At 44.2% G+C, this 21,440-nt stretch overlaps 1 protein-coding gene across 1 annotated transcript in view; it reads left to right on the top strand.

The window, feature by feature from the left end:
• Positions 1–5,799: 5,799 nt before the first annotated feature.
• Positions 5,800–21,440, top strand: part of glpc (Glycophorin-C) — a 40,985-nt gene continuing 25,344 nt past the window's right edge. Inside the window, 2 exon segments of the mRNA NM_001146555.1 lie at positions 5,800–5,918; positions 9,129–9,387. Coding sequence (NP_001140027.1) covers positions 9,306–9,387 — 82 coding nt within the window. The 5' untranslated portion in view covers positions 5,800–5,918; positions 9,129–9,305.

Consider the following 21,440-nt stretch of genomic DNA (forward strand, 5'->3'; position numbering starts at 1 on the left):
AAGCATCTAGACATTATCTCACATTTCTTTTAGACTAACATTTAGTTCTCAACAGCAGAGATTTGTATAAACCTTGCCCTCTGTCTCTCACACATTTGCAACATTGTTTCAATATGAAAAAGTTGATCTCCAACTGTCCAGTAATGAACATGTAGGGGTCAGGAGTCGGGACAAGAGAGAGAGACAGGCAGTGTTTCTCAGCCAGTCAAAATCATGAATCAGCTGGCATCATTTTTATGGATATATACAAATGAATGTCAATTGAAAAAAGGTACAACGAAATGAAGTGCAGCTAGGTTACAATCTTTCCAGCTTCAGTTTGAAGTGATTGTGTTAGCTGTGTTGTTGGCTAGCTCCTCTGAACAACAGTGTCCTGACGAGAGAGCAAATTTTCTATGCCAGGTGAAATCGTGCCTCATTAGCTCATTGTTATGGATGTTTCTAAATGAATGTCACTAGAAAACAGCTTAAACATGCAGCTACTGTTGTTATTCCGTCTGCACTGTTTGTTGTGTCTGTAAATTAGACGTATTTTATTTATTTTTTATTTTACCTTTATTTAACCAGGCAAGTCAGTTAAGAACAAATTCTTATTTTGCAACCGTATATTTGTTTTGGGACTATATCTTGTGGAAGGATGAAATAGTATGAATAAATTAATCAAAATAACGTTTTTAATGAAAATATGTCAATCATTATTTGAATATGTTGGTAACCCGTTAAATAAATGTGATAATGTCCTCAAAGCCGTAGTTTGGAGGACATATTGGACTTCGTCTCAGGCCTGAAAACATCCTCCAAACACCGGCTTCTTGGGCATTATCACTTAAACGACAACCAGCCCATCTCACTAATGGAACAGAGAGCTGGGTTTTACTGCACAAGGCAGCAAACACCTTCACTAGAGATGAAGATACAGTACGCAGAGAATGCTGATCTTGAATAATTAAAAAAAATACAATTTAGCTCACATGGGTCTATTTCTACACATCTCTAGGGTTGATGGGGTGTTGAGGTTAGGTATAGATCAGGCTATTATATGGGGTTTTATGGTGTTAGGTATTTATCAAATCAAAATCCGATCAAATTGTATTTGTCTGTCACTTCGGTATAAAGGGATCGGGAGACAGGCGCAGGAATGCGTAATAGGGTTTTTTATTTACCCAAATTACAGTGTGCCATCTAAATGCACTGGGACGAAGAACAAACAAACACATATACAAAACACAGTGTTGAAACCCAAACAAAAGAGCGAGGAGTTCCTCAAGTAAATACACCGGCGCGAGACCCGCAACACAGGGGCACACAATGATTTTACACGGGACGAGATCCGTAATCATCTTTTCAATACATGCAGCACGAAAGCCAAAACTACACAGCACAGGTACTCACACGACCAACGGACATTAGAACAATAATCGACAGCCCAATGATGAAACAAAGGGCACATTTATACAATTACAATCTGGGAAATGGGGACCAGGTGTGTGTAATGACAGAGTTCCGGAGGGATCCATGACGTTGTCACATGCGCTGAATACATCAGGTATACCTTACTGTGAAATGCTTACTTACAAGCCCTTAACCAACAACGCAGTTTTAAGAAAAATAAGAGTTAGGAAAATATTTACTAAATAAGCTAAAGTAAAAAATAAAAGAGCAACAATAAAATAACAACAGCGAGGCTATATACAGGGTATGGTACCAAGTCAATGTGCGGGGGTACAGGTTAGTCAAGGTAATTGAGGTAATATGTACATGTAGGTAGGGGTAAAGTAACTATGTGTAGATAATAAACAGTGAGTAGCAGCAGCATAAAAAAGGGAGTTCAATGTAAATAGTCTGGGTAGCCATTTGATTAGCTGTTCAGCAAGTCCTATGGCTTGGGGGTGGAAGCTGTTAAGAAACCTTTTGGACCTAGACTTGGCGCTCCGGTACCGCTTGCCGTACCGGAGCCAGCCACCCACTAGGGTGGCTGGAGTCTTTGTCAATTTTTAGGGCCTTCCTCTGACACCTTTTTATAGAGGTTTTGAGGTCCTGGATGGCAGGAAGCTTGGCCCCAGGGGTTATGGGGTTATGTATAGATCAGGCTATTAAATGGGGTTATGTATAGATCAGGCTATTATATGGGGTTATGTATAGATCAGGCTATTATATGGGTTATATGGTGTAAGCTACTGTATATATCAGACTACTACAGGAACCTACAGTATGCAAACACTTCATCACTGCATATGATATGACTGATATGTGTTATTCTTATCGTTTGGTATGCCATGCTCTGTGACTGCGTAAATTCACGAGGGTTGGTGATGCAAATAAATGAGCTTTTATGCTCATGTTTAGTATCACCACTTCAGTAACTCAACGCATGCAGTGAGACAATGAGTTTTCTAGGTAATTAATGTAATAGCTAAAATGACAGGCAAACATCTGGTGCCACCGAGACGGGTATAAAAACTGTTTGCCTGGCATCTGTAGTCCCTGACAGTCACCAGTCACCCCCATTTTTTAAAGAAAATGGTTGCAATTAAAAAGCTATTCAGTTCCAGCTAGCCAAGCTTTATTTAAATTGCAGTCCATCAATGTGTCGAGGACCCCCACATCACTCTCCGCTCAATGGGTGATGGGTACAATATAACTCACTTTTATCTCTAAACAGCCTCGATTCACTTATTTCAGGATAAATTACATTTGGCCTGTATTTCTGTTTATTATTATTATTTTCTATATAAGCAGGTTGTGAAACCTATAGTATTCGCTATTTTCCTGTCTATCGATGAGTCTGAGGCTTGTTTCTTAGATACTATCTCTCGGCTACAGAGAAAATAAAACAGTTATTCAAAGGTACAGTATGTGATTAAAAAACAGGGGCTTATCTTTCCTTCTCTGTTAGTTACTGATTTTTACTTCCCAGTTCTTTTCCATTGTGTTTCCTGATCGTCTTTATCTAATTAAAAAGTAAACATTAAATGTATTACAGGTAATACATCATGTTTAAGGTCAATACATCCAGTTTCCAATTGTCTTTTTTCCTGCAACTATTTCCCAAGTCGTTGCTGCAAATGATAATGTATTCTCAGTCAATTTAGGTCTACCTGATCAAATAAAAATAAATGAAAATGCATGTAAATAAATAACAATTGTTTACCATTTACCAGGTTGGGTTGACAACAATGCTTCAGGAACACAGAGGTGAAGTTGACAACAATGCTTCAGCAAGGCAGAGGTGAAGTTGACAACAATCCTTCAGGAAGACAGAGGTGAAGTTGACAACAATGCTGGAGCAAGGCAGAGGTGAAGATGACAACAATCCAGACAGACGTGAAGTTGTGTTGTGGCAATCAAGAGGCATTTGAGCAAACGTAGATAGGAAGATTGGGTCATGATGATTTAAGACTTTGCCAGAAGGGGTTTAGTCAAATCGTGTGTGTCGGTGTGAAAGTAGAGCCAGAGAGAAGTATTTTATAGAGTGCAAGACATCTTTGATAAATGGCCAGATGATGAGCAATCCCACTGCATGTATATGTCAAAATGAATATAATGCTGTTGAATAAGCAATATCATCTCTCTCAGAAAACAAACACCCTGGAAAGTCAGACAGGGAGGAATAAAGATATGTGTCAACTGTAAACCGAGACGATGAGTTCATACATCCCCTGAAAAAGATGTGGAGGTGGTGTTTTGTCAATTCTTATTTTACTACAAACATGTTAAAACAATGTTAACATATATCTTATTATCTTAGGCTTGGAACGGCACAAGATTTAAACAAAATGTGGCATGAAACAGGAAACCTATTAAAGTGGTCCCCATCTACACCTAGTGGTAGTGCCACTAGGTCCACAGACACAGATCCCACATGTTCAGGGCACCTGCACCAAACACCAAGCATCTGCCTTTTTTAATTCCTCAAAGTTTCTCTCTGCCACTAACCAGATGAATGCGCCAGAGGAAATATTTTCTAAATATAAGCAAAGGACAATAAAATATATGTTTGAAATGGTGGTTTAACAAAACAAGATTAAACATGAATTGTCAGTTAGTGTTTTTCGAGTAGATGTAACAAAGCCATCATTGATGCTTTCATGGGTGTTGCATTCTTTGCTCAATCTAAAATGATATATTCAGTCTATTGCCTCATTGACAGTCAGTAGCCTACCTTCCTACTTTGATCATGAAAAGATGACGTCATCCTTTCAAAACATGTTTTGCTGTGTTGAGAGTATTGTTGTGTAATCATGCCAATTTTCTATGCATAATTCAGTCATCTCAGTATCGTATAGTTGGGTCCTTGTGCAGAGATGAAAGACACCTGGGTTCTATATAGTCTGTGGAACGTGGAACATGACTAGAGAAGGACAAGATTAGCTTCAAGCTTGGCAGAGGATCTCTGCAGAAGTCAGGGATAATGAGAATGAACTGACACATGGAGATCAGATACATATCTCCCACCTCTTTGTCATTCAGTCATGGATTGGTTATGTTCACAATCGAGTCTTGCTGAGGTGAAAGTTGACCGCGCATAATGAGCCAAGCATGGCCATTAAAAAGGATTCTGGCTTCGAGTTGGAGCTAACGTATTAAGTGTTACATGAATATACTTTTCAACGATACTTTTCATTGTAACACTGAGTGAATAGTATGTTTAAATTGCCATGTTGACAACAGACTTGATACATCAGACCAAATGAAAGTCGATATCTGCTGTAGGGAGTGTGCATTAAGTCTTAATAATCTGTTGGATAATATCCCTCGTTCGTCTTAGAACACCTCGAGAATTCTTTAGAATCTTTTACAAAATGGTAACAGAGGCAGACACGGTTTGTACTGTTCTTGCTACTTGTACTGTGTAGTGCAACTGGAGATGGCGTTTAGATGAACACTCCCTAAGTATTGTGCAGCTGTTCAAATTCCTGTCCCGTTCTCTCATCGCTCTCCCTCATTCCACACAACTGTAACTCTAGAGCCATGGATTTAATTCCCTATAGGCTCAAAACCCTCTCTGTTAAAGGGGCAATCTGCTATTGGTACATCCATTTTTGGACTTTTAAATAAATGATATACCCATTGATTCTTGACCAATATAACTTATGAATGCCTCAAGAGCTTAGTTCAACAGTTGTACCACATCGGAACCCAAATATGCGCTTGCTTTTCTTTGTTCGTCAAAAAATGTAATTGTAAAGAAACTGTAAACCCTCAAAACATGGTTAAAACTATCATTTTGATATCATGTATTGTCAGTCCTTGGATCCATAGTTCTGTTTAATGAACTTGAGAGTGGTTAAATTGTTCCAGCCACATTCCTCAGCTGTTTACCAAAACAATAGTGGGGTGACCCTTTGTTATTGCTCCTTTAAGTCAGTTTGAGCAAACCTTACCCGAATCGATCCCAGGGTTTTGGACTACATAACTCCCATGATGAATGTGTTTCTGCTCGGTCCACAGCCTTAACAGTCAACGGCAGTCCTTCACAGACTACATTTTGGATAGAGGTCAATGCCCTACCCCTTCTTCTCCTCCCTCTTCCTGTCTCCTCCCTCTAGCCTACCCTGGCCTAAAGTGAAACTTGGGAATAATTTGCTTGTTGCTGGGAGGGGCCTCTCGGTCCATTGGTTGAGCAGAAGAGATCATTAGTTAGGGGATTGAGTTTACAGGCACTGGGGGGGAAAAAGTACAGTTCACATGCTGCACAGCACACCCAGTTTTCAGGGCGAGATTTAAAAAAAAAGGGTTGTCTACAGACAGTGTTTGAGTGAACGGTATAAGGTGAAAGATTGGTGAAGAGGGAGGACTAACGGACCTTAAACATTCTGTTGCTCTTTTCTGAATAACAGTTTCTTCTTGGAGAGTGGAGTTAGAGAGTGTAGGCAGGAATTCTTGGAAACGTGTTGCTGTGCAGCTCTGGAAATTTGGTGAGTGCATGCTCCTTTTAAGGTCCTTTGTGAAAACTACTTCTAAAGTATGTTTTTTTCTTCAGCATTCTCTTAATGCTGTTAGAGGATCATTTGGACAGGGGCCAAGTGAGAACGGTCTGAGACAGCTCTTGACAGATGACCAGTTGTCATAATAAAAGAGCCGCTGAAGTCAAAGATATACTATACGGTGACATCGTCACTATTATTGAAGGAGGAAATGACGAGGCAACTTGTTGATTGGTTGTTTACTCACACAAGCTGCCATTTCCATTTGGAGGTTTGTGACAACCACAAGGCTCTTTTCTCACCTCAACATTGGTCAAAGTGTGCCTGTGTCTCCTCACATAAGACACTTCTGTTAAGTTATAATGGAGGCAGACAGTGGTATGTACAATAACCTAGGTGGGTTTATGCATCTATGATGCAGTAGTCTGCGTTTTTATGAAAACAAAAGTCAAACTGCCCTTTCAGCTCATGTGACAGTGCAGCTGGGTTTGACATCTGGTCCTCGTCGTGGCACCCAGTCAGCCATTAGACGCCAAACACTGAAAACGTTGTTCAAAATTACTTCTGTGGTAAATTAAGTTCAGAATCAATGCTTGGATTCTACATGAGACCCTGGAGTCAAAACATTTTGGTTGTTTACTAACATTGGTTGGGTGCTGCAAGACTCTCCAAGACACAGAAGTTCTGAGATAAAATGATCCAGGACATTCGGTCCCAATCAAGTTAATTACCGTTACTGACATATTCTGTGTAACCATGGTGATGTCAGAGCATCACACCTGCTGTGCGTGCTGAACCTAATGTTCTGGAGTCGCATATGCTCTAACTTTCAAAATATAACACAAAGGTACAAAGTACAAAGGCCAAAATATTAGACCGTTAGACACATTAATTATTCCTTTGAACAGAGGAAGCTTGATCACACAGAACATCATCTATTGTGACATAAGAGAGGCTGACTGAGTACCATAGGAAGAGCAGTAGACAGGACAGACAAGACAGACAGGAGAGACGGCAGAAAGGACAGACAGGGGAGACGGCAGACAGGACAGACAGGGTAGACTGCAGACAGGGGAGACAGCAGACAGGATAGACAGGACAGACAGGGGAGACAGCAGATAGGACAGACAGGACAGACAGGGTAGATTGCAGACAGGGGAGACAGCAGATAGGACAGACAGGACAGACAGGGGAGACGGCAGACAGGGGAGACAGCAGACAGGATAGACAGGACAGACAGGAGAGACGGCAGACAGGGGAGACAGCAGACAGGACAGAGAGGGGAGACAGCAGACAAGACAGACAGGGGAGACAGCAGACAGGACAGACAGGAGAGATGGCAGACAGGGCAGACAGGGGAGATGGCAGACAGGGGAGACAGGGGAGACAGCAGACAGGACAGACAGGGGAGACGGCAGACAGGACAGACAGGGGAGACAGCAGACAGGACAGACAGGGGAGACTGCAGACAGGGGAAACAGCAGACAGGACAGATGGCAGACAGGGGAGATGGAAGACAGGACAGACAGGGGAGACGGAAGACAGGACAGATAGGGGAGACAGGGGAGATGGCAGACAGGATAGACAGGGGAGACAGCAGACAGGACAGACAGGGGAGACAGCAGACAGGACAGACAGGGGAGACAGCAGACAGGACAGACAGGGGAGACAGCAGACAGGACAGACAGGGGAGACGCCAGACAGGACAGACAGGGGAGACAGCAGACAGGACAGACAGGGGAGACGGCAGACAGGACAGACAGGGGAGACAGCAGACAGGACAGACAGGGGAGACGGCAGACAGGACAGGCAGGAGAGACAGGGGAGATGGCAGACAGGACAGACAGGACAGACAGGGGAGACAGCAGACAGGACAGACAGGGGAGACAGTAGACAGGACAGGCAGGGGAGACGGCAGACAGGACAGACAGGGGGGACGGCAGACAGGACAGACAGGGGAGACAGCAGACAGGACAGACAGGGGAGACTGCAGACAGGGGAAACAGCAGACAGGACAGATGGCAGACAGGGGAGATGGAAGACAGGACAGACAGGGGAGACGGAAGACAGGACAGATAGGGGAGACAGCAGACAGGACAGACAGGGGAGACAGCAGACAGGACAGACAGGGGAGACGCCAGACAGGACAGACCGGGGAGACAGCAGACAGGACAGACAGGGGAGACGGCAGACAGGACAGACAGGGGAGACAGCAGACAGGACAGACAGGGGAGACGGCAGACAGGACAGACAGGGGAGACGGCAGACAGGACAGACAGGGGAGACAGCAGACAGGACAGACAGGGGAGACGCCAGACAGGACAGACAGGAGAGACAGCAGACAGGACAGACAGGGGAGACGCCAGACAGGACAGACAGGGGAGACGGCAGACAGGACAGACAGGGGAGACGGCAGACAGAACAGACAGGGGAGACGCCAGACAGGACAGACAGGGGAGACAGCAGACAGGACAGGACAGACAGGGGAGACGGCAGACAGGACAGGACAAACAGGTTTGGTGTGAGGAGGGCGGGGAGGGGGGGTGAGTGGAGAGTTATTCAGCTCTCAAGAGTAAACTGTCTATCTGACTGTTTGACTGTGATAAGGCTGGGCTCCATGCTTCCTCAAAGCTGCACTTCCTCTGTTTGTTAGAAAGGTGTTGGGTCAGCAGCAGGCTGTAGATACACGGAAGCAGAGGGAGGGAGGAGGGATTATGGACCACGTCCAAGGGAATGGGATAGGATAGGTAGCCTCAGATTTTTGGTGAGTCACGACCCACTGTGATTTGATTGACAGTTTGGAGTGAGATACTTGCAAAACTTCTTAGATATTGTCTATGTAGAAATGAGAGGTGGGATCTGTTATTCATATGCCTAAATCTGGGACAGAACAGTACGATCTAGTGAGTGCAACAGCGCAACAGTCCATGGTGTACGTACGTGTGCGTGTGTGTGTGTGTGTGTGTGTGTGTGTGTGTGTGTGTGTGTGTGTGTGTGTGTGTGTGTGTGTGTGTGTGTGTGTGTGTGTGTGTGTGTGTGTGTGATGTGTGTGTGTGTGTGTGTGTGTGTGTGTGTGTGTGTGTGTGTGTGTGTGTGTGTGTGTGTGTGTGTGTACAGTATAAGTTTATTTCACCTATACCAAACAGGCTAAGAGAGATTGAGACATTAATATACTATTTCCTCTGACTTCCTTTCTTATAGAGATTTGATACATAGAGCCGAGTAACACCCCTACACTCCTCCTTCAGGATCCCCCTTTACCCTCCAAATTCCATCTCTCTATTGCTCTCTCTCTTTCTCCTTCTCTTCCTCTCCCTGTCAGCTGTCCCCCTCAATCCCCCTCTCCTGACGTCCTGCCTGACACCCGCTCTGCTCGACATGGAGAACTCCACGGCTGTGGCCTTTAACGCGACCCCGGACCAAGCGAAACCAGAAGCCATGACACAACTCATGCCAACCAGTGAGTATTCTCCCACGGTCAGGTCTGGTACCGTTTAACCACCACACCACACCACTCTTTACCTGTCTGAGCTGCCTGGGGCCTGGGTCTTGCAGATCAGAACAATCCCTAAGCATGCGTGGAATTCCAATATGACATCTTCTGCTGCTGCACTGTAAAACAGAAAGGAGAAGAGTTTGGAGTAGAACTACTGAAACAGACTCACTGTACTGTATCTCCTGACAACCCCCGTACTCCACATTGTAAAGCACATGACTGCTGACCTTGTTGACCCCTGAGAGAGAAAACCCCTGAAGCATAACATGTATCAAACACCTGGTGGTCCAAGAGGCATGTTGAGTGCTGCTCGTATAACTGGGAGGTCAGGAGTGTTGCAATCAAGAAAACAAAACAAAATGAATGGCAGCAAGCAGCTGTTTTATTTTACTCTGTCTTGCATTGTTCAGTTGAATTTGACAGGGGTTTTTTGTTCATTTTTTTTTACTCCACCCATGTGTTTCCTGTCAAGAGCTGCCTTGTAAAGTGGCCTAACATTGACAGCGCAGGAAGAAGAATGATACAATTGTTAAACTGAAATAATCATTGAATATGCTTTGACAGACAGGTTGCCACCTGCTATCAGACCAAATAGATGCTGGAAGTGTATGGTTATGTATAGAAAAATACCTGAGGCACACAAGTATGGGAGGAAAGGAGGTAGATGCTTGTCTGTTAGAAATGCCTTCACTTTTCAAAGTCAGGGGAGACTGCAGCTATGCTGTCCCTTGTGCATGCTACTGTTGTCTCCTCGGGTGTCGGGGAGAGGGAGCAGCCAGGCGATATGACAGGTGTGAATATAGACCTTCTCAGATCCCCGTGCCCTGGCCTGACAGCAAGGGACCCATTGCCAGAGAGGCAACTAGAAACCTGCAGGATAAAAACAGCTCTCACAACCAGGCACTTTAAGACTGCTGTTTAATGGGACTTTTATCTCTGATTTAACAAGGCGCAATCGCATCATGAGAAAAATGTACACTCTCATTAGAAGATGCAATGACAAACAAACAGTTAATCTGGCTGGATATGAGAAGCAAAGCAAATTTCTCAGGCTTGCACCCTTGCAACCTGGCCGAAAATGTAATAGTCAGTTACCGTATATATCCATTTCTGTGGGTTCCAGGATAAATGGTGGAACCACAAAGGGAGGCTGTGATTGGAATGTGGAGAATACTACCACGTCGGCCATTGGCTTAGTTAGTGTCTCTCCAGTCAGTGCTTAGATCCTGTTTTCTCTCCATACATCGTACTCTCAAACATTTAAGGTAATAATGTAATAGCAAGTCTTATCACACAATACACCTGTAGGCTACACAATGACAGAGGCAGCTATAGGCCAAGGAGAGAGGGAAGCAAGTGCCATTAGAATTTATAACGCTGTCTTTCAGGACCTGACTGTTGCTATTTTCTGTTGATGCATTTTTTTAAACTTCATTTTAGTAACAGAGGAGCGACAGCAGCAAATATAACGACGATCTGCTGCTACTGAAGCCAGTTACTGGTTCTCCACCTCATGAAGCATATGAACTTTATGAAGGGTGGGTAGCGTTACATTATTTATCTGTGCACAACTTATTATTTCTCCTCGTAAGAGATTCATTTTACTCAGCACACCTAAAAAAAAACTTGTAAAATAATATTTGAGGGCTTTAAGATTTAATTTGATATTGTGCAGTAACTACTGACAGGAATTGGGTTGAAGCAAAAAAAGAGGTCCGGTTATTTCAAAATCCACGAGAAAAAGACCCAACTTTAGAGACTGACTTGTCACTTGTGAGTGAGGATGAGCTCCAGTAACTCTCTCTGTGAAATGATCATGATTAAGCGAGCATAAAATGTGCCATCATGCTTGGCTGCTGATGTTCCTAAAGTGCTATGGGCCAAATGTGATTTTAATGTTAATTGACAATTACATGCCACCATGCCTACAGGTTGAATCATTCCCTACCTATAGCACAGGGCCACGTTTGTGAACCTCAAATGAATTACATGTGTGTGGCAGTCATAACATTGCATTGGAGTCATCCTTGTGTAGTGATGTATCCTTCACCGTACGATTGCAATATGACCTTGTAGGGGACATCTTGTTGCTGAGGTCAAATAAACAACTAGCAGAGTGAGGTATTCTGTTTTTTTTTTACATAAGGCTTTGAGTTTATAACTACATGACTGCACACACAACCCTGAATACAAGATTGATTTAACCACACACTAAGGTGTATGTACATTTGATCATCTATATGTATGCAGGTCTGTTAACAATCCATTTGCTCAACAAGCACCAATTGTGGGCCAGGACACATTGAATAGGTGTTGAAGAATAATGATCTGTTTTGCAACCAGCTGGTAGTAGCAGTACAAAAGCAGTGTCTGTGAAGCAGCCAGTGCCTGATGTTGTTTGTTTGCATAAACAGCTCTGCTGGCTGTCAGTCAGCTGGTCCGGTGGCTGTCAGTCAGCTGGTCCGGTGGCTGACAGTCAGCTGGTCCGGTGGCTGACAGTCAGCTGGTCCGGTGGCTGTCAGTCAGCTGGTCCGGTGGCTGTCAGTCAGCTGGTCCGGTGGCTGACAGTCAGCTGGTCCGGTGGCTGTCAGTCAGCTGGTCCGGTGGCTGTCAGTCAGCTGGTCCGGTGGCTGTCAGTCAGCTGGTCCGGTGGCTGACAGTCAGCTGGTCCGGTGGCTGTCAGTCAGCTGGTCCGGTGGCTGTCAGTCAGCTGGTCCGGTGGCTGTCAGTCAGCTGGTCCGGTGGCTGTCAGTCAGCTGGTCCGGTGGCTGTCAGTCAGCTGGTCCGGTGGCTGACAGTCAGCTGGTCCGGTGGCTGACAGTCAGCTGGTCCGGTGGCTGTCAGTCAGCTGGTCCGGTGGCTGTCAGTCAGCTGGTCCGGTGGCTGACAGTCAGCTGGTCCGGTGGCTGTCAGTCAGCTGGTCCGGTGGCTGTCAGTCAGCTGGTCCGGTGGCTGTCAGTCAGCTGGTCCGGTGGCTGTCAGTCAGCTGGTCCGGTGGCTGACAGTCAGCTGGTCCGGTGGCTGTCAGTCAGCTGGTCCGGTGGCTGTCAGTCAGCTGGTCCGGTGGCTGTCAGTCAGCTGGTCCGGTGGCTGTCAGTCAGCTGGTCCGGTGGCTGTCAGTCAGCTGGTCCGGTGGCTGACAGTCAGCTGGTCCGGTGGCTGTCAGTCAGCTGGTCCGGTGGCTGACAGTCAGCTGGTCCGGTGGCTGTCAGTCAGCTGGTCTGGTGGCTGTCAGTTGTCATTAGCCTACTATAGAAAAGAGGCCCTCTATATGTGTGTTATTAGTGCACGTAGGTACTGTACCATGCTAACTTTTTGCAACAAAGAACAGACATGGAAACATTAAATCAAATTAAATGTTATTTGTAACATGCCCCGAAAACATCAGGTGAAATACTTACTTACAATCCCTTAACCAACAATGCAGTTCAAGAATTCAAGAATTAGAGTAAAAAAATTAATCTAAATAAACTACAGTGAAAAATAAAAAGTAACACAGTAAAATAACAATACCGAGGCTATATACAGGGGGTACCGGTACAGAGTCAATGTGCGGGTGTACAGGTTAAAGAAGGTCATTTGTACATGTAGGTAGGGGTAAAGTGACATTGCATAGTAAAGCGACTATTCATGTCAGTGTAAATAGTCCAGGTGGCCATTTGATTAATTGTTCAGCAGTCTTGTGTCTTGGGGGTAGAAGCTGTTAAGGAGCCTTTTGGACCTAAACTTGGCTGGCGCTCCAGTTCTGCTTGGCATGCAGTAGTAGAGAGAACAGTCTATGACTTGGGTGACTGGAGTCTTTGACAATTTTTTGGGCCTTCCTCTGACACCGCATAGTATATAGGTCCTGGATGGCAGGAAGCTTGGAGCCAGTGATGTACTGGGCCGTACGCATTACCCTCTGTAGTGCCTCACGGTCAGATGCCGAGCAGTTGCCATACCAGGCCGTGATGCAACCGGTCAGGATGCTCTCGACGGTGCAGCTGTAGAACTTTTTGAGGATCTGGGGACCCATGCCAAATCTTTTCAGTCTCCTGAGGGGGAAAAGGTGTTGTCATGCCCTCTTCACAACTGTCTTGGTGTGTTTGGACCATGATAGTTTGTTGGTGATGTGGACACCAAGGAAGTTGAAACTCTCGACCCACTCCGCAACAGCCCCATCGATGTGAATGGGGGCATGTTCGGCCCTCCTTTTCCTGTAGTCTACGATCATCTCCTTTGTCTTGCTCACGTTGAGGAAGAGGTGGATGTCCTGGCACCACACTGCCAGGTCTCTGACCTCCTCCCTATAGGCTGTCTCATAGTTGTCTGTGATCAGGCAGTTTGCTAATGACACTGTTGTGTCAGTAGCAAACTTAAAGAGGGTGTTGGAGTTGTGCTTGGCCACACAGTCGTAAGTGAACAGGGAGTACAGGAGGGGACTAAGCACACACCCCCGGGGGTCCCCTTGTTCAGGATCAGCGTGGCAGATGTGTTGTTACCTACACTTACCACCTGGGTGTGGTCCGACAGGAAGTCCAGAATCCAGTTGCAGAGGGAGGTGTTAATTCCCAGGATCCTTAGCTTAGTGATGATTTTTGTGTTAAACGCTGATCTGTAGTCAATGAAAAGCATTCTCACATAGGTGTCCCTTTTGTCCAGGTGGGAAAGGGCAGTGTGGAGTGCGATTGAGATTGCATCATCTGGGGATCTCTTGGGGCGGTATGCAAATGGGGGTGGGTCTAGGGTTTCCCGGGATGGTGTTGATGTGAGCCATGACCAGACTTTCAAAGCCCTTCATGGCTACAGACGTGAGTGCTACGCGTCGGTAGTCATTTAGGCAAGTTACCTTTGTTTTCTTTGGCACAGGGACTATGGTGGCCTGCTTGAAACATGTAGGTATTACTGACTCAGTCAGGGAGAGGTTGAAAATGTCAGTGACTTTTTTTTTTACCTTTAACTAGGCAAGTCAGTTAAGAACAAATTCTTATTTTCAATGATGGCCTAGGAACAAGAGGTACTGCCTTGTTCAGGGGCAGAATGATAGATCTGTGCCTTGTCAGCTCGGGGATTTGAACTTGCAACCTTTCGGTTACTAGCCCAACGCTCTAACCACTAGGCTACCCTGCCGCCCAAATATACTTACCAGTTGGTCTGTGCATGCTCTGAGTGCACGTCCTGGTAATCCGTCTGGCCCCACAGCAGCAACATTATGTCCAAAATAAGTTAAACAATGCGAAAAAGCACAGTTGGTTTGGAGGTCGTAAAACAGCAGCCATCATTTTCCCAGACATGGAAATAGAGCTATCCCCCCTCCCGCACGCTAACCTCTCAGTTGTAGTTCAGAGACCTTTATGTAGCATCTCAGACAGTAAGGAAAGGACAGAAAAATGGAGACTCCATTTTTAGCATGTGTCTTAAAGGAGCTGAGAGATGACAGCAGAGCGGACCTTGAATTGTTTGGGCTGCTGGAGCAGTGCATTCAGCCGAGGCGCTGCTTGTGAGGAGGCAGTGAGTGAGATTTTCCCCTTCCTCTACTTTGACCTTCAGGGTTTTTACTGTATAAAAACTTAAGTTCCAAAGGCTGGGCCTAATATAGTTTAAGAGGTCATACAATACGTTTTGTAGTGAATCATATGTTGATGACGTAAAGAATATTTGCTGGTATGCAATGAGGAGCAACCAGATGCTGCACTTGACACATTTATGAAATTACTTATTCCAGTTACTAATAAGCATTGTAGCAAGATCAAGGGTGTGGGGTTTCCACGTCACCAAGTTCAATAACAAAACAGGCACCAGTAGCACAAATAGAGTTTATTAGGGATGTTCGTACATGGGGAAAGAAGGGGGAATTCACCAATCACCTCACAGTCCACAAGCCGTTTTCTTTGTCCGTTCCGTTTTCCAGGGGTAATCTTCACACTCGGGTCCTCAGCCAATCCGGTCCGGTACACAAAGGGGTTAGTCCAACAGTTCAGGTCACAACGGGCAATCACACAGATTTCGCTCTCTTGTTTCTCTCACTCTTCATACCTCTCTTGTTTCTCTCACTTCTCTCCTTCATACCTCTCTTGTTTCTCTCATTTCTCTCCTTCTTCATACCTCTCTTGTTTCTCTCACTTCTCTCCTTCATACCTCTCTTGTTTCTCTCACTCTTCATACCTCTCTTGTTTCTCTCATTTCTCTCCTTCTTCATACCTCTCTTGTTTCTCTCACTTCTCTCCTTCATACCTCTCTTGTTTCTCTCACTTCTCTCCCTCTTCATACCTCTCTTGTTTCTCTCACTTCTCTCCTTCTTCATACCTCTCTTGTTTCTCTCACTTCTCTCCCTCTTCATACCTCTCATTTCTCTCACTTCTCTCCCTCTTCATACCTCTCTTGTTTCTCTCACTTCTCTCCCTCTTCATACCTCTCTTGTTTCTCTCACTTCTCTCCCTCTTCATACCTCTCTTGTTTCTCTCACTTCTCTCCCTCTTCATACCTCTCTTGTTTCTCTCACTTCTCTCCCTCTTCATACCTCTCTTGTTTCTCTCACTTCTCTCCCTCTTCATACCTCTCTTGTTTCTCTCACTTCTCTCCCTCTTCATACCTCTCTTGTTTCTCTCACTTCTCTCCCTCTTCATACCTCTCTTGTTTCTCTCACTTCTCTCCCTCTTCATACCTCTCTTGTTTCTCTCACTTCTCTCCCTCTTCATACCTCTCTTGTTTCTCTCACTTCTCTCCCTCTTCATACCTCTCTTGTTTCTCTCACTTCTCTCCCTCTTCATACCTCTCTTGTTTCTCTCACTTCTCTCCCTCTTCATACCTCTCTTGTTTCTCTCACTTCTCTCCCTCTTCATACCTCTCTTGTTTCTCTCACTTCTCTCCCTCTTCATACCTCTCTTGTTTCTCTCACTTCTCTCCCTCTTCATACCTCTCTTGTTTCTCTCACTTCTCTCCCTCTTCATACAGCTCTTGTTTCTCTCATTTCTCTCCCTCTTCATATCGCTCTTGTTTCTCTCATTTCTCTCCCTCTTCATACCGCTCTTGTTTCTCTCACTTCTCTCCCTCTTCATACCGCTCTTGTTTCTCTCCCTCTTCATACCGCTCTTGTTTCTCTCTCTTCATACCGCTCTTATTTCTCTCACTTCTCTCCCTCTTCATACCGCTCTTGTTTCTCTCACTTCTCTCCCTCTTCATACCTCTCTTGTTTCTCTCACTCTTCATACCGCTCTTGTTTCTCTCACTCTTCATACCGCTCTTGTTTCTCTCACTCTTCATACCGCTCTTGTTTCTCTCACCTCCTCTGCTCCTTTATGCAGGCTGCTTCCTCCTTTATCCAGAAGCACCCACTGGCTTAACGACCCACAGCCTTTCCTCGTTGGGGCAGGAAGTCCATATAAGGCCTGGGGGTGGAGCCAGCTACCTGCAAGATATCGCTCCTCAAATAACACTCCCCTCACCTCTCCCTGCCGTCTGCCACAGCATGCACGAATTAAGAAAATTACTGGAAAAACGGTTAAATCTCCTTGGATTGATGAGGAATTGAAACAGTTTATGGTAGAGAGGGATGAGACGAAAGGTATGGCAAATAAGTCTGATAAAAATAAATAAATACAAATACAAATACTCTACTTTCAAAAGTAAGACAGGTGAAAAGAGGGAGAGAGAGAGTGAGAGAGCGAGTGTGAGAGAGAGGAGAGGGAGAGAGAGTGAGGGAGAGGAGAGGGAGAGAGAGGGAGGGAGAGGAGAGGGAGAGAGAGAGTGAGAGTGTGAGAGAGAAGAGAGGGAGAGAAAGAGTGAGAGAATTAGGCAGACAAAGATAGAGAATCAGAGAGTAACAGAGGGGAACAGTCCAGGCGAGGCTGAGATCAAGCAATGTTGTAAAGTACATAAGGGGGTATCTGTACTTTAATTTACTATTTTTATTTTGGACTACTTTTACTTTTACTTCTCTACATTCCAAGAGAAAATAATCTACTTTTTACTCCACACATTTCCCTGACACCCAAAGTACTTGTTATATTTTGAATGCTTAGCAGGACAGGAAATATTTCCAGTTTACGCACTTATGAAGAGAACACGTGGTCACCCCTACTGCCTCTGATCTGACCAACTCACTAAACTCAAATGCATAATTTGTAAATGATGTCTGAATGTTGGAGTGTGCCCCTGGCTATCCGTACATTTTTAAAACAATGGTGCCGTCTATGTTGCTTCATTTAAGGAATTTTAAGTGATTTATACTTCTACTTTTGCTTTTTCTTTTGAGTATATTTTAGCAATTACATTTCATTTTGATACTTGAGTATATTTAAAACCAAATACATTTAGACGTTTACTCAAGTAGTATTTTAACTTTCTATTAAGGTATCAATATTTTTACTCAAGTATCACAATTTGGTACTTTTTCCACCACTGAGAGAAAGTGCTGCAGAGATATATAGTCGGAAGTTTACATACACTTAGGTTGGAGTCATTAAAACTCTTCTTTCAACCACTCCACAAATGTCTTGTTAAAACCTCTTTGGGCTAGGCGTGCCACTAGCGCCCCACCTTGACAACATCCGGTGAAATTGCAGAGCGCAAAATTCAAAATACAAAAATCGTAATATTAAACATTAATGAAAATACAAGTGTCTCACATTGTTTAAAAGCGGAACTTCTTGTTAATCCAACCGCTTTGTCAGATTTCAAAAAGGCTTTACGCCGAAAGCATACCATGCGATTATCTGAGGACAGCGCCTCGCATACACCAGCATTAAAAACATTTTCCAAACCAGCAGAGGCGTCACAAAAATTAGAAATAGCGATAAAATAAATCACTTACCTTTGAAGATCTGCCTCTGGTTGCAATCCCAAGGGTCCCAGCTACACAACAAATGATTGTTTTGTTCGATAAAGTCGTTCTTTATATCCCAAAAAAGTCAGTTTAGTTGGCACGTTTGATTCAGTAACCCACCCGTTCCACTCGTTCAACATACAGACAAAGGAATCCCAAAAGTTACCAATACACTTCGTCCAAACAAGTCAAATATAATTTCGAATCAATCCTCAGGTTCCCTAATATGTAAATAAATGATACAATTTAAGACGGAATGTAGTATGTGGCGCCCTCATCCACGTGCGCCACAAGACTACAGTCCAAATGAGAGCCACCTTGAAAAACTACAACTACTAACTTATTTTTTTAAAACAAACCTGAAACTCTTTCTAAAGACTGTTGACATCTAGTGGAAGCCATAGGAACTGCAATCTGGGAGGAATTCCTTTGAATATCCATAGAAAAGTATTCAAATGGCCTGTGACCTCAAAAATTAATTCCGGATGGATTGTCCTCGGGTTTTCACCTGCCATATCAGTTCCGTTATACTCACAGACATTATTTTAACAGTTTTAAAAACTTCAGAGTGTTTTCTATCCAATGCTATTATATGCATATCCTAGCTTCTGGGCCTGAGTAACAAGCAGTACTGCCCTCTAGCATTAAGAAGACTATAGTTTTGGCAAGTCGGTTAGGACATCTACGTTGTGCATGACACAAGTAATTTTTCCAACAATTGTTTACAGACAGATTATTTCACTTAAAATTCATTGTATCACAATTCCAGTGGGTCAGAGGTTGACATACACTAAGTTGATTGTGCCTAAACAGCTTGGAAATTTCCAGAAAATGATGTCATGGCTTTAGAAGCTTCTGTTAGGCTAATTGACATCATTTGAGTCAATTGGAGGTGTACCTGTGGATCTATTTAAAGGCCTACCTTCAAACTCAGTGCCTCTTTGTTTGACATCATGGGAAAATCAAAAGAATTCAACCAAGACCTCAGGCAAAAAAAATTAGACCTCCACAAGTCTGGTTCATCCTTGGGAGCAATTTCCAAACGCCTAAAGGTACCACGTTCATCTGCACAAACAATAGTATGCAAGTACATACACCATGGGACCACGCAGCCGTCATACTGCTCAGGAAGGAGACGCGTTCTGTCTCCTAGAGATGAACGTACTTTGGTGCGAAAAGTGCAAATCAATCCCAAAACAACAACAAAGGACCTTGTGAAGATGCTGGAGGAAACAGGTACAAAAGTATCTATATCCACAGTAAAATAAGTCCTATATCGACATAACCTGAAAGGCAGTCCAGCAAGGAAGAAGCCACTGCTCCAAAACCGCCATAAAATAGCCAGACTGCGGATTGCAACTGCACATGGTGACAAAGATCGTACTTTTTGGAGAAATGTCCTCTGTTCTGATGAAACAAAAATAGAACTGTTTGGCCATAATGACCAAAGGGGGGGATGTTTGCAAGCTGAAGAACACCATCCCAACCGTGAAGCACAGGGGTGGCAGCATCATGTTGTGGGGTTGCTTTGCTGCAGGAGGGACTGGTGCACTTCACAAAATAGATGGCATCATGAGGAGGGGACAATGGTGTGGATATATTGAAGCAACATCTCAAGACATCAGTCAGGAAGTTAAAGCTTGGTTGCAAATGGGTCTTGCAAATGGACAGTGATCCCAATCATTCTTCCAAAGTTGTGGCAAAATGGCTTAAGGACAACAAAGTCAAGGTATTGGAGTGGCTATCACAAAGCCCTGACCTCAATCCTATAGAAAATGTGTGAGCAGAACTGAAAAAGTGTGTGCGATCAAGGAGGCCTACAAACCTGACTCAGTTACACCAGCTCTGTCAGGAGGAATGGGCCAAAATTCACCCAACTTATTTTGGGAAGCTTCTGAAAGGTTACCCGAAATGTTTGACCCAAGTTAAACAATTTTGAAGGCAATGCTACCAAATACTAATTGAGTGTATGTAAACTTCTGACCACTGGGAATGTGATGCTGAAATAAATCATTCTCTCTACTATTATTCTGACATTTCACATTCTTAAAATAAAGTTGTGATCCTAACTGACCTAAGACAGGGAATTTTTACTTGGATTAAATGTCAGGAATTGTGAAGAACTGAGTTTAAGTGTATTTGGCTGAAGAATATGTAAACTTCTGACTTCAACTGTAGGTAACTGCCAAAATAAAGGAAACGTGAGTAAATTTGGGATACACAGTGGTTTCCCATCCCTCCGATAGAGTTCCAGACACTTGTAGAATCTATGGCAAGGTGCATTGAAGCTGTTCTGGTGGCTTGTGCTGGCCCAACACCCTATTAAGACACTTTACTGTATTTTGGAGTTTCCTTTATTTAGCAGTTACCTGTAGATTGAGGCTGGGATGTATGGGTTAGTTGGAGAAATCAATAACATAATAAATGAAGAAAACTGGAGTAAAAGTAAACAGGAAATAACCCTTCCTATCTTCTTGGAGCAGGATGTTGGCTTTGGAACCGCAGGGGTTGGAGTTATTTGTCCAAAAGGGAATTGAGGAGAGATGGGGGAGTTCTAACCCAGTGTGGCGAGACGGGAGAGACCCAACAACAATCCCAGAGAGGCATCTCTGTAGTGTCTGTTTATCTTAGCCCCCCCAGAGACTCCTCCCCCATCCCCCCAATCCCATCAGCTCAATGCTCCTGAGATAACACGACAGATGTGCTGCCCCCAGCAGCACCAACTACCTCACACTCTCCCTCTCTGCCTCACGCTGCTGCTAGCTTCACACCAGGGAGAGCCAATCAGGGGCCTGGCAGGGAGGCTGGATGATGGTCCTGGAGGATAGCTGTCCACTAAGTTTCCAATTCCCTTGGAGTGTCCGTCTGACAGTTTCTGGAGACAGGAGAGGTGTTTAATTGATTCCAGCCAGGGTAAAGAGAGACAACTCTGAGATGTTTATAGCACTCCCATGCAGTGTAAATCCCAGTGCGAAGTGTCACACACATCACTATCTAAACACAAACTAAATGTTATTAGTAATATCTAAAAGTTGGTTCAGATTTTAGTTACAAATACATATATATATTTTTTTTTCAATTAATCAAATGAAAAGGATTCCCCATGGGTGCAGAGTTGAGAAACAGTTAAATAGGTCTAAACCATGGCAGCAAACTTTCAAGGCTTTTCTATGAAATAGCAACAGCCTTTGCCAGGCACTGAACCTATCTGCCA

This window comes from Salmo salar, chromosome 21, assembly GCF_965601325.2.
Source record: "Salmo salar chromosome 21, fSalSal1, whole genome shotgun sequence".
NCBI lineage: Eukaryota > Metazoa > Chordata > Actinopteri > Salmoniformes > Salmonidae > Salmo > Salmo salar.